The sequence below is a fragment of the Pholcus phalangioides genome, unplaced genomic scaffold (assembly GCF_987345545.1).
Source record: "Pholcus phalangioides strain wild (caught in Gottingen) unplaced genomic scaffold, Ppha-v1.0 ptg000011l_1, whole genome shotgun sequence".
NCBI lineage: Eukaryota > Metazoa > Arthropoda > Arachnida > Araneae > Pholcidae > Pholcus > Pholcus phalangioides.
In genome coordinates, this window is record NW_028301604.1 from 10315307 (window position 1) to 10329588 (window position 14282).

The following is a 14282-nucleotide window of genomic DNA, read 5'->3' on the forward strand; positions in this document are numbered from 1 at the left end:
TATGAGAAAAAATGTTCCCATATGCAAACAACTACTTCCTCACTTTGTCCCGGCCTTAGGAACATTTAGCTTATGAAATTTTCAAAGTCATAAACAGAAGTATATGGTGATGTATGGAAAAAATGTTTTAATCAGATGGTCAGCAGTGACATTCATAGCAAAAACCCATGAATGAATGGCTTTATGAATGGCTGGACAAATCATGCTAAAAATCTTTTGATTAGCAGAAAAATGTGAATGTTGTAAGGAGCCATGGAATTGAGCAGTGAGATAATAATTAAGAATTGTTTGGTCGTGAGAGTAAATCATTTTTTGAGAATACAAAATTCTATGCAATAATGTTTTAGAAAATCAACTGCTGTGAGCCAATGATCAATTTCATAATTGGAATCCTGTTTATTTGCCAACATCAGAAAGAAATTATCTGAGAGACGCTTATAATGCAGATAAAGCAGGAATGTTCTACATTTTATTATTTGACAGAGCAAAAAATAAAAATATTCTTATAATGAAAAAACCCGCACAATGGTAATTTTCCGTGTGGTTGTAAAGTCTCATTTTAATAGACTTCTAACATAGCCCAGCTTCATTTAAGGAAATTAACAGAAAAGCAATGCAGAATGGAAAACACTAGATTTATTATTAAGCCCCCCTCCCCAAAATTATTTTTGCCACTCATGGGTGCCACGTTCAACAAAAATGTGGATTTACACAAAAAATCTAGACTTTTTCTTATATCATTTTTATTGGGTCAGTAATCATATTGTTAAAAAAACATAAATTACATATATGACTGAAAGGCTTCATCCTATTGTTGGCATATGTGGTCAGACTTGTTTTACCATCACTACGCTTACATTTTTTGTGTCTCTAAAGGTGATGAGGATATAGAAAGGTTCCACTGCAGAATCATTAACTTATATTTGGAAATATTTGTTTTTAAAATTTTTAATTCTTACTCTTCTAATTGTTTTAATATTATGTTTTAGGGTAAACTTTTTGTTTTATTTTTAGTTCTGAACATTTTTCCTCTGAAAACGTTATCAGACAACCTACCAAAAGAAGCATTTCCTTCGATTAAAGATGTAATACCTTACCTGGAGTCGACATTAAACCAAGAGTATTTGTTGTATCGGTTAAGGGGTAAGTTTGTAAGATTGTAATGCCAAGACGGGGCACATATTCTTTTTTTTTTCAGAAAAAGTTTCATATCATATCCGCGGCTCCCAGAGCAGTTTAACAAAGAGTCTCTTCGAAAAACCTTTGCAAGGTGCCACAGCACACAGTTCGAGAACCCCTGCATTATGTATTTGTGTCACTTTCTGTTTTCAATGTAAATATTCCCCAATATTCTGAAACACTATTCTCAAATGACCCTCAACTTTGTTGTGTGATGATGGTTGTCAATTTAAATTATTGGAGAACTTGAAACGCGAATCCAACTAAATCATCAACAATCCAATCAAAAGAACTGTAAAATACATACGATAGAATTATTCAATTTTAGAATACGTATTAGCATGGTTCTAAAGAACTGATGATAAAACCATCATTGATTGATGATCAAATCCATTTTCCACCACTTTATCGGTTTATAATAGAATTTCAGTTTTATGTGAATATTATGGGGGGCGCAGGCCGGGGACCGCAGGACAAACAGAGCCATTTTAATTCTTGGTTGCCTTGGGCAGGGTCATTTTTAGAGCATCATGGGGGCCCCGGACCAAGTAATTTTTCTGAGATCCCACCTGGAAAATTCTCAAATTTTAACTGTGTCTCATTTTGCGAGGCCCGCATTCTCTTGAGGCCCCTGGGCTGTGCCGGGTCAGCCCATGCATTAAGACGACAATGGTCTTGGGGCAGACATGGTACCTTTATACCCCCTTCTGCATAGGTTTGTTACATTTTACTGTAGTAAAAATCTTACCACTACTGCAAAAGTAGGTTGAAGAACCGGTCATCGCTGAAATCAAATAGATTCAAAAAAATAAAAAAAATGGGACACTCTACTTCAAAAAAGGACATATGGTCAATGAAAAATATATAAATAACGTGGCCTGTACAGAGAAATGACTCGCATACTTTGAGCAACACCAATTATTTTTGACTTCCGGCATCCCTGTGTATCAATGTATTGGAAATATTAGGTGGGAGATCAAAATCCAGTATTTCTATATACATTCTTTTTTGTAAATCACTCACAAAGAATGATGGAGTCGCTGTGAAAATTGACAAGCAGTTACATTAAATGTAATTATGCAAATGATAAGTGTTGCAAAAGAATTATGTACAGTACGCACAACTTTTATCGATATCTTGGGCTCTAACAGTTGTGGAATGAAGCGGTTTTCACCAAAAATTATGGTTTGTGATTTTCTACCCGACTGTGCAATTAGTCTTGATGAAGGGTCATCTACATATTTATTGTTCAAACTTAAAAATCTTCAATTTAAACCCTCATTTTTTTCCATCTTATCTTTCTCTTTTTTTTTCTTCTTTTTTTCAAACCGAGCACAACTCAGGTCTATCACCATTTATGGGTGATTTACTACCTAATGAGTTGTGCCGGAAGTGTAACTATGTGTGTGTACCTAACAGTCTGAGTGCATATGTAGTGTTGTGTTTGATTTTTTCAGTGCTGCCATCTATATTTCAGAAGGGAAGTGAGTGATGTGTTATGATTGAATTACATTTGTACTGTTTGTAGGTCTGTTGCTCTCTGTGGCGAGACTTTTTAAAGGGGAGATCGGCTCGCATTCGCACCTTGAAGTTGGGAACCATAGAAAACCAACTTCAGCCGACCGCCACTATGGCGACGGTAGGGTTTGAACCCGGATCCTCGGGATGCGAGTCCATCACTATGACCACTCGACCACCATAGCGGCCTCCATCTTATCTGATTTATCACATTGCATTTACCCTAAAAGTAAAATTTCATTGCTTTAAGAATGAAAATAAGAGAGATATGAGTGTAAATGTGTTTGAGGACACTCTAAACATTGAGAAACTGAATTTGAAGGTTGATTGCAGGGGTAAAAAACACACACCAAATGAGCTGCGAACGATAAATACTGCATATGCTACGCAAGTGTTTGGATTTAGTGCTGTTAAAAAATAAATAGTTTTCATTTTATGGAGGTGAAAAACAAACTTTTTTTATTACTCTTCATTTTAGTGACTTTATATCAGTGATTGAACAAATATTTACTCCATAATTATTTCAAACGATGTGTCACAGAACAATTGTTTGTGACGACAATTTCATCAATTTAGAAAAAAATATATAAGAGTTTTCCGTCGAACAATTGCACTATTTTATATTATAATTTTGTTTCATTTTTCAATTCCCCAATTTTTAACAATGCTAAAAAAAACAGATGAAACAAAGGGCCATGGTTTTAGCAGAGACGACTCCACCAATAGCCACTACCCTAAACTTGGCACACACTAAGATGATTTACGCCATTGGGAGAACCATTATTTATTGATTATTATCTCCATAAATATTAACATCAATCTAATTCTATGGTATTACTCTATGAGTATAAAAAGAAGCCTGCCGTTCAGAATCAGCAATAAATTGTAGGTCCCGGTCTAATTAGCCCTCGTGTGCAGAAAATGACCGTGTTGCGACAAAAATGATCCAATTGTATGGTTTGAATTTGTGAATTCTTTGCACATTATTATATTTACCATTTTAGCTCATGAATGTTGTCTAAGGAATGAAACCAATTTCTGAAATAGTGTAAAATTTCAAAATTTTGTTGTTTATTTGTTTACTCGAATACTGTACTTAAAAAAAAGAAAATGTTTCAAAAACTGGATGGATGACTTATTTATCGTATCACCGTATTCTTAAAACAAGAGTTTCAAATTTATATCTAGTATATGGTCCCTAAAAGTGGTTATTTTCATATAATCACTCATATCTTGCGAAATAGAAGTCAGATTGGAATGAAAATTGATTCTGTTTGGTTTTCAAGTATGCTGATTCGAATGAAGTAAAAATTAATGTATGTTTCTATTTTTTTTTTTCCTAAATTTTTAAAAAAATGTTTTAATAATTCATAACTCATATTTTAAAAAAACCAAATTCAAAATGGGTAATAAAATTATGTTTGACCCATTGGAATCTATTTAAAATAAAAATTAATGAGATACCTATATTATTTCAGCAATTATGCTCGAAAACAAGATTTTTCTGTTTAACATTACAACACTCGTTTTTCAATAATTTATATTTCACTAACTGTTCATTTAAAATTGATGAAATGTGGTATTTCAGCATTTCTTGAGACACTGAATCCAAATATGGAAGAAAAAAATAGGGTTACCATTGAACTTTCAAAAATTGGATCTAGTTTCAACACCTAGATGCCCCCTTAAGAAGAAATGAACTTAATACACTTATGGAAAATCTTAATCGAAGAGGAATGCTACCTTTCTTTTTTTTTACAATAAATAGAACCCAAGATATCGCCATCGTTTGGTTAAAAGTTGTGCGTAATGTACATATTCCCACCACCAGAAGGCAGGAAAGTGTTTCTGCCATTGTTTTTCAAAACGGCCTCATAGACTGTTTATCTATTAACGGGTGTGTAAAAGGATTGCAATAATAAGTTCATGGATCAGCGTTCAAATGATTAATGATGTAAATGATGTTCATTTTAGCATAGATTGTTAAACCTAGCCTATATATAGTAATGATTTCATAGAACAAGTTATATAATCATTTAAAGTAGTGGTTCTCAACCGGTGCTCTGTGTGCACTTGAGGGGAAAATAACAGTTCATTTGAAAAAAAAAAATTATAAATATTTTTAAATAATAAAAATATATCAGTAACTTTAATGTCAAATAAAAAGTATGCCTAAAAGGGCCTCCTCCATAGAAATTATGTACCAGAAAGGACTCTGCGAGTCAAAAAAGGTTGAGAACCTCTGGTTTAAAAAGTGATAAAAATTTAAGTTTATATAAATGATGTTACCTGTCAATTTGACTTATATATTTTTACAGAGTTAGCACAGGGATATTGCATGAAAGAATATGAATATGACAAAGGTGGCACTTTCCATGGAAGGCTTTGGACAAAAAGTTTTATCACTGATGCTGCTGTAATACTTTGCATTGTTTTTCTATTACATTTGAACGTGAAATATCATTTGTATAACCAAAATATAAGAAATTTTGTATTTTTATACTTTTTAAAATAAATATGTGATGGTTTTTAAGAACTGGCAAAAGTATAAAAGAGTTCTGGCTGTCTAGTATACAGGGGAACGTAATATGTTCTGCCAAACAAAAGGGGGTGATAAACAAGCCCAAGTGGAACATAAAACACCCTTCCAAACCTGCCCTATCTCATATAATCGAATATGAAAAAACAATGCATCAAATCAGAAAAAACCCATATTTGGAAATTTCTCAAAGCCCTACATGTGGACTTCACTGGAAAGCTGGTTGTCTTTATTTTTGATAAATATTGCTAAGAGGAAAAGTCAATCTTATTTGACTCAAAGGATAAGTTTGTTTTTTGTTAAAACCAGATTTAGTGTTTTCAATTGCTTTGATGACCTGTACTGATAATGAGTAGAAGTCAAGAGGAATACTGGAGTCCAAACCAATATCAGTGCATCCCAAGCTTAAGTTTTGGTTGTCTCTTAGCAGTCCAAAAAATCATATTGTTTTTGCTGGGTTCCTAGTGACCTGGAAAGTCAGAGAAATTCAGGGAAATGTAAAATATTTGGCAAATGTTTGAGAAATTCGCAAATATTTGACAAAATTCTGGGAGATATGCATATACAGGGTGCAGCATAAAGGTTGCCCTGATTAGGCAGAGGTGGTTGCTTGGCCTGTAGTGAGGATAGGGTGGTGGGCATGGTCTCTTCTGATGTGTGAGATCATGCCATTTCCTAACATTGTTTTCTTATATTTGTTCATGCACTACTGTAGCCAAGATTATTTTTTTTCAGGTACAGAGGTTATGAAAATTAAAGGTGTTTTTTCTTTAGCACTGAAATATCTTTCTAAACCCTCTTCTAACTATTATTTATTAGGTGGAATATCAGGTGTATACTAATGAAAGTTTCAAATGATCAAAAATAAATATTCTGAAGTTTGAAGTTTAAATTAAGTTTTGTGAATTTTTTTTAATTGATCCTTTTATATTTCCCCATATAGATTATAGCTCATTTATTCTGTTCATACATGGACTTTCATTTGCCACATGGTATTAGTCTTTTTGGGAAAAAGTTATTCACTATGAAGTATTTTAAGAAAGCTGTATTTCAGCAAGGTATGTTTCATTTCATTATCATCTGACTATGAGCTAAAAAAACTTCAGTGCTCGTGGCATTTTACTGATATAATACATATGTCAAGACTTGACAAACCCTGGGTTACCATGGTGACTGAAAATATTTGTATTAATGCAAAAAACTTTTCTGTGTATGATTGCTGAGTTTGAGTCTTAAAATTTATTAAGTTATTCTTATTAGATTAAATTATTTTTCATCATATTTTATTTTCTTTGCACTTGATCCAATCAGTTTTGTTATATATACACACACACACTAATTCATGTTAGAGTGAGGCTGTGTGTGTGTGTGCGCACGCAGTACCATTTGTACTAAAATAACTCTCATTCATAAAAAATTTTGAATTAGGGGTTTATTCTTAGGGAAAAGAGTTTTGAGTGGGAAATGAAAATATTTTCAATCTAGAATTATCAAAAAAACATTGATCTTTTGAGAACAGTAATTGATTTCAATAAATTAACCATGGAAACTAGCTGTTCAAATATAGAGATGCTGTATCATTGATATAAGAATTAGATTTGCTTATTTTATAGGTTGAAATCAAATAGGCTGGATAGAGCCCAGGTTGATAAAATATTCGTCTACTGTACCAAAGGATATTCGAGGTGTCAAGTTTGATACTTGATTCATCCTCATCAGAATCTTTCTTGATGAGGAATGGCACCAGAAATGGCAACAACAGGACCATAAGACTGCTGCTGCAGGAAGTCCTCTACAGAGTGGTTAGCGCACCAACCTCTAGGCGAGACCTATGAGGAAGAGAAAAAAATTTGAGTACTGCCATTCTGATTCGGCAATTATCTGTAGGTCTCGGTCCAATTGGTCTAGAAATGATTGTGGTGCAACAAAAATAATCAGTTTGAATCAAATATTTTCTGTGATTCAATCTAGGTGTTTATTGAGAGAGAGAAACTGTAAAATCTAATTACTTCAGTACTGTAAACTTTAGCAAGGAAGTCAGTCAACTTTACAGGTGAATTTTGCTCTAATAAATCAAAAAAAAAATTCTCAAGTAACTTTTTGGAAAAATTGCATTGCAGTTAAAAAATTATCAGATCATGAAATTAACTACTTAAAAAATTCCACAATTTTTGACCATCAAAAACATTATGTGCAATTTGTAGAGAGCTTCAGTTCATTGCCTTTCCCAGGAACCCATGATGCTCTTAGGATGGCCCTGCCAATAATTCTTCTATTGTATGTTGGGGGAAGAAAGCACTTGTATGGCCTCATCTTTGTTATGAATCTAATAAATTTGAATGGTCTTGAAGTATTCATGTATTTTGTATCTATTGTTTGTTGTCTACAGATCCTCCAAAAGAAGGATATTTCTTATATCAATACAAAGAGGATCCTCCATTGTATTGTCTAGTTGCTGAAGGTGTATTCCATTATGTTCCTGAGGTAAATTAACTTCTGGATTATCAAAATTATCAAATGCTTCTTACAGGTGCATATTATATTTTGGTTGAAATTGCTGTAACATTCCCACCTCACTTCACCTATAGCATGGTGAAATTTTTTTTTTACTATATTCAACAGTATTTTCAATTCTTTAAAATGCTTCAATTTTTTTTCTTTTTACCATAGAGATATTTTAGGATTAAGTTTTGAACAAACTGAATTTTTCAAGAACGGATTTTGTCACTAATTGTAGTAGAATATTGTTACAAGGTTCTAATAAGTGATTTCTCTATTCCATTTATACTAGTATTTGTAAAAGTGCGCGTCACGGCTCCATCGACCTTTGTCAGGTGTCGCGGCAAGCTGAAGGTATTGATTTGCATGCCTATTTATGCTTTGAAGTGATTATTTTATAAGGTAAAATATTGGTTAGACTATTTTGGAAAGCTGCTTATGAGCCATGGATTGCGCAAGGGAGTCGTGGGTAAGTTTTGAGAACCACTGATTTATACACTTAGCTTCTCGTTTCAGCTTGTTTATTTCAGTCACCTCTTCATTTGGCAACTGTGTAGCTTTCAGAATTTTGATTTTTGACAGAAAATAATTCTAATTTCTTGTGCTCAACATGTGTGTTTGGGTACGCATTTCCAGATTGGTGTCATGTTTACAGATTTTAAATTTTCATAAAATCATGATTTTCTGTAAACTTTTGGGATAGCAAAATTTCATATTTTTGTAGAACAACTATAACATTAATTTTTCTCATGACTTTAAAAATGTTCTCCTTCGAGTCTTTTCATCTCCAGGTTTCATATGTTCTGTAAAAGTAATGAACAAAATATACAATGAAGTACTGAAGTATTTGAAATAGAAAAGTAGTTTCTATACACTTTTACTGTACTATACTATACACACAGACTGTACATAACACAGACCTGCCAACTCACCCGATTTTTCATCCTTCCTCCCGCTCTCCGGATTTTGGCAAAAAATTAGATTTTACGTGAGCTTTCACGTTGTCGTGGCGTCAATGATTACTGTCGTCGTTAGGGAAAACACCCATAGAGGACAGCTGTGGTCATTTCCATCGAGCAGCCTTAAAAAAGTCTCTGTGACCGCATTTAAGCAACTGGCAAAGACGTGACTTCGTTTTCATAGCGTTTATCGGCAATCATTTATCAGAGGCATGACCTTGGTTGCCGAAATTCCTGTATAATCATTATTTTATTCCATTACAGCCATGCGGTAAACATGTTTTTTCGTCGGCAGCTGTGTAATTTGATTTTTTTTTAAATTGTTTCTTCCGATTAAACGTGTTCAGAAAGAAAATATAAAACTTTGAACTATATGATAAAGTTAAAATATAAAGCTTTTAAGAGTTCATATACCCAAGATAGAATCACTGATAGCATTCACGAAAGGAAACATGTTTTATGAACAGTATGTAGATGTGATTTCTCTATTCTGCACGGAAAGACTGACATGGAATTATATTCTGCTCAGAGAAAATGCAGGACCTGCCTTGGGGGGGGGGGGACATTTGTAACTTTTTCTTAATTGATTATTTAAAAAAAAAATTTTGAAATTAATTTTTTTTTTGCTTTTTTTTTTTTTTTTTTTTTATCAAGTCTGTGAGTGCCCTCAGGAGAATCTCCGGAATTCTGGATTTCAAAAGTTGGCACGTCTGATAACATATACAGCACTTGCACTTGCACTTGTCCTACTTTTTGGTAAAATGCCATTTTTGTCCCACTACCAAATCCTATCAATAAAATTTGCTTAGTTTGAGGGTTCAGCAAGTAGAGCAGTCATTAAGAACTTCTATCTAGAGGAAAAAAATGATTTTGTATTTACTACTTGATGGTCTTGTACAGTAACTAACTTCATTTGAAATTATGGTGCACATTTTGTATATAGGTGAAACAGTTTGCATAACAAGGCAGTTAGATACATAGGCCTGCTCTAGGTTTGGTAATTTGTATGCTACCCAATAGCATTCAATTGGCTTCTGTATTTTTATGACATGCAGAGGCATAAACAAAATAAACAATGCTCAGCAAAGAGCTAGAAATGAAAGTGTTTCATTTGTGAAAAATGATTCCACTGATATTGAACAGTAAAATGTAAACAAATCCCTTTAAAAAAGGATGGACAATGCATTAAAACCATCCAGTTCATCTCAACTTATTTACATCAGATCTTGTAATTCACACAATTCACTGAATTTTGACACATTTTGCTTCTTTGAGACAGAAGCGGCATTCTTAAAAACTTACATGTCTTCGTAATTTGCTATGTGCATTGTTGAAGAGAGTTGTGTGATAGACTGGACTGTGGAAGACTCCAAAAAAGAATGTAATTTATATTGTGAGGAAAGATAGAAAAAAATCATCTGGGTTGCTAGTACACTGTTTTGGCCCAAAATTGTTTTTGTTACCTAGTCATCTCTTTCATTCTTTTTTAACTCACAAGTCAATCTTACTGGATACTGAAATAGTGCTATGAAAAAAAATGTAATTTAAAAAAAATGATTTTTTTAATTATGCTCTATATCCCTTGGAAGTACCCTCCCCATCCTACTTTTTTCAATTTTTTGAATGGGAGCACTGCATATACCGTAATTTTGTAGCTACTTAATAAGCCATAGCAAGAAAAATGAGTAAGAAAAATTTTTATGTAGAAATGTTACAGCCTTCCATGAGCCTACACAATTTTCACATTCAAGGCCATGAATATATTTAAATCATTATTAATTTTATTTAGACATCAGTAGTTCTATTTCAAATTTTCTGTGCACACACACACCTCTTGTTAAAGATGGACTCATAAGGTTGGATTGCATCTATATTTTTTATTTTTATCAGTGTCTCTACCATCACGGGAAAGTCACGAAGTCCCGGAAAAATCACAAAATTTGAGTGAAGGTCATGGATTTTTTTGAATCTCCAGAGATTTCTTTTTTTCACTTTTTTTCCTTAAAATCTAGGCTTTGGAGAATTTATTCAATATTACTTTCTTCTCTCTCAGGTTTTATTCATTCTTTTTTTGTTCTGGAGAGATGGATGGGTGAGTAGCAACAGAAAAGAACAATGCCAATATGTAGCCACCCTACATTGAGGCAGACATTATATGGGTGGGGCAAAAAAGCTATTTAGACTGAATGAACGAAAAATAACTTTTCTTTCTTTGCTTGTCTGAACCTTTCAACATCTGTAATATTCCCCCTAAAGCAGTGTTTCTAAGGATCACATGATAATTCCTAGAGGAGGAGGGGAGACTGTAATAGAGCACGGCAGTAGGGAGTCCTCCTGGGAAGAATATTGTTTTTTCATAGAAAGGACATGATCTCCCCCACATTGTGGAGCAGGACTGTTTGATCTTTGGCGGGTTCGCAAGCCAGAGTTTTCACTGAGGGGACCTCTGTAGTAGACTTATAGCATGAAAAAACAATGATGGTGAATGTCCCGGGCCTTGTGGGGGGACAGGTGAAAGGGCGCCAATTTTTTTCCCCTGCAAATGAATTTTTAAAAAAATTATCATCCATTTGTTATTTTGGTCGCACCGATCTTTACAGACTAGCTATAGTGAACGATGAAATTGTACAGTATAAGCATGCGACAGAACGAGAGAGTTCAAGAGAAGACCGACATCAGACTCGTTTGCCATTAATTGTGTTGCGATATAACTTTTAGGCAGAATTTAAAGGGGTACCACAGTGCTTCCAAAAGTGTGCATCAGGGATCCTAGGAGCATCGCGATGAGCTCAAAATATGGATTTGTGCGTTCATAATCTATGCTTTAAAGTGGTTCTTTCATATCGTGAAAAAAACTGCCAAACTTAGTAAGCCACTGATGAACCATGAATTACGCAAGGGAGGCAGCTGACAAAAGAGAACCATTAGAATATGGTAACAAGCTTGTGATCTAGACCTTTGAAGACCGGACACACCCCGCTTCCCATCTCATAGAGATATCGAAGTGTGATCTATATAGACTAGAGGTCTTTAACCTTTTTCCAGTCATGAGCACTGCCTGTACCCATCATCAAAAGAAGAGCACTCTTACGTCATGCTTGATTTTAATAATCGAATGCACACAAATTTGCACAAGGTGTTTAAATGAAACATTAATCAAGTGCTCATGAGCACCAAATCGAACATGAGCATTGAGCACTCTGGGTGCTTTGGGGAGCACCATGGTGCTCGCGAGCAATAGATTGAAGATGCCTGATCTAGACGGACACCTAAGCATGATGATAGAGCAAATAACAAGCGTATAATATTGGACTTCGAAAAATGTGAATAGGAAAATAAATATATGAAATCCGTCCTTTGAAAGGGTCCATGGTTGATCTAGTTCAGTGTTCCTCAACTGCCAGGTCCTGGCATCTGCCAAACTGAGCCATGAGTGGTTCATTGCTTCATTTTTATCCATTTATTTCCCATTAATCTTGTGTATGTCCAGGCCTTGAAATCAAGAAAAAGAAAACCGTGCCCTAGGATTCCAAAGGTTGAGAAACACTGGTCTAGTGGCCCCACATCTTGCAGTAGGGCCTCCTAAGCTGAGATCTTTGGCAGGTTAAGGCCAAATTTTTCACTTGCCCTGTATAGTGAATTTATAGTTTGAAATAACATAAATGAGAATTATCTCATTTAGAGTCCCCGGGCTGGATCAGCCCTCTACTGTGCTTCCCTCTGAATTGGAAAATCAGCTGGACTATATTTGTATCCTTAAATGATGGTTTTGGTTCTCGTATGTGAGAAACTTTATCTTCCAATTTTTTTATTTGATCTTCGCCAATACGTTTTGCCTTCACGCGTTAATGCAGTCAGTAAAGAAATGGGCTAATTCATGCACATTCTATTAAGACACCGTTTTTTTCTGATGCACATCCCTGTCTGGCGATGGGTGTCGATTCTGGCGGCAAACTGCCGATTTCGAAAGTCTGTGCCGATCGCTGAACTGACTGAACAAACTGCTCATCAATCGCACCTTGCTCCATTCAACGTTGTTCGGGTCTTTTGCTTTGTTTTGAGCCCACTATTGCTATGCATCGTGGCGCAATGCTGCTGTTGTGCACACGACTTAATATCGATCAATAGTGTGTTCAATAGTTTTGCATTCACAGGACACGTTTTCAATGAGTGCGGGTGCACCCACGGAGCTTTCTTTGGAAAATTTTGCCATAGATTGTGAAAAAACTCTGATACAACAAAAACATTGATGAGGGGTGGAGATCTAAGGTTGCCAGACGTCCGTATATATGGCGTGCAAGAGTGTATGCAAGAATGTACTGCATTGAATATTCATGATAACCTGAGGGCTTAGGTGATTTCGCAAAGTTGATTGAAGCCATGGGTGGGGAATGTGGGGGGGGGGGCAATGAAGATGATCGTTCCCCTCCCGATTAAAGAAATTTATTATCATAGGCTGAAGAGCAAAAGATGGACATTAGTCCCCCACCTTGTTTGGGAAACAACCTGTATCCACTTATGCTTTTGCGGGGGGAGAAGGCTTGAGCTCTTAGGGTCCAGTTTCTATGCGGCATTGTATTTAAATCAACTTTAAATTTAAGTTTTTAAAAATTTGAAAAAAAATTCAGACCTTTTTTTGTTAATTTACTTGCGTTCCCCTTTTCATTAAGACTCTCTATTTTATTAACCCAAACCCCCATAAGTGGTCGCTACTCACTTTTTGGGAACAACTAATGTAAGAAAATAGACGCATGGCTCATTTTGGCAAATGCAGGGCTTCCATTTATCCTAATTTTTTTTTTCAAATTCAAATTTCCTTTATTTAAGATTTTTAAACACAGTTACAAAACATTTAGGGGCTAAGCAAGCTTGTGAGCCCACAAAACAATATCCGATACATATCTGTCGGCATAAATAATAACGAGAGAAAAAAAGAAAGAAAAAAACACATACATATAACACCAAGAAACAAGTGGCAACAGGAATGGAATTGATAAACAAAAAAATTTGGCATTTAGCAGCGTATGCAAGATAAAAGAAGATTAAATTACAATATCAAACAGATAATTTAAATCTTCTTGAGTTAACAACCAAGATTTTAAATTGATAAAAAAAGATGTACATGAAGATTGTTCTTTTATTAACTTAGGAAGTAAATTAAATATTTTGGGAGCTAAATAAAGGAAAACTTTTTGGAAACGACTTTTATTTGGCCTTGGTACCTGTATAGTATGACGTCTAATTTTTGGTAAAATGTCCCACTTTGTCCTAGTTTTCCTATTGTTTAAACAAAATCCTATCAACAAAATTCATATAATTGATTTTAATTAAGAACATAATGTCAAATAATACAAATATAGTAGATTGCAATTAATGATTCTGCCAAAGCAGAAATTGTATTGTTTTTAAGGTTATTTGGAGGGGACGGGGTGTATGTGGACCATTTGGTGGTTTAGTAGTTTTGCATTTGCTTAGTTTAAGGGTTCTACAAGTAGAGTAGTCATTAAGAACCTCTGCCTGGTTGGAAAAAAAAAAAAATTGTATTTACTACTTCATGGTCTTGGACAGTAACTAACATTCATTGTGTT

The 14282-nt window shown here is 34.5% G+C and overlaps 1 protein-coding gene across 1 annotated transcript in view; it reads left to right on the plus strand.

Annotated features, from left to right (window-relative positions):
- LOC149080030 (uncharacterized) overlaps nt 1-14282 on the plus strand; it is a 110753-nt gene that overhangs the window by 90505 nt on the left and 5966 nt on the right. Inside the window, exons 14-17 of the mRNA XM_089238973.1 lie at nt 1015-1143; nt 5016-5113; nt 6180-6294; nt 7626-7720. Coding sequence (XP_089095099.1) covers nt 1015-1143; nt 5016-5113; nt 6180-6294; nt 7626-7720 — 437 coding nt within the window. The remainder of the gene's footprint in view (nt 1-1014; nt 1144-5015; nt 5114-6179; nt 6295-7625; nt 7721-14282) is intronic.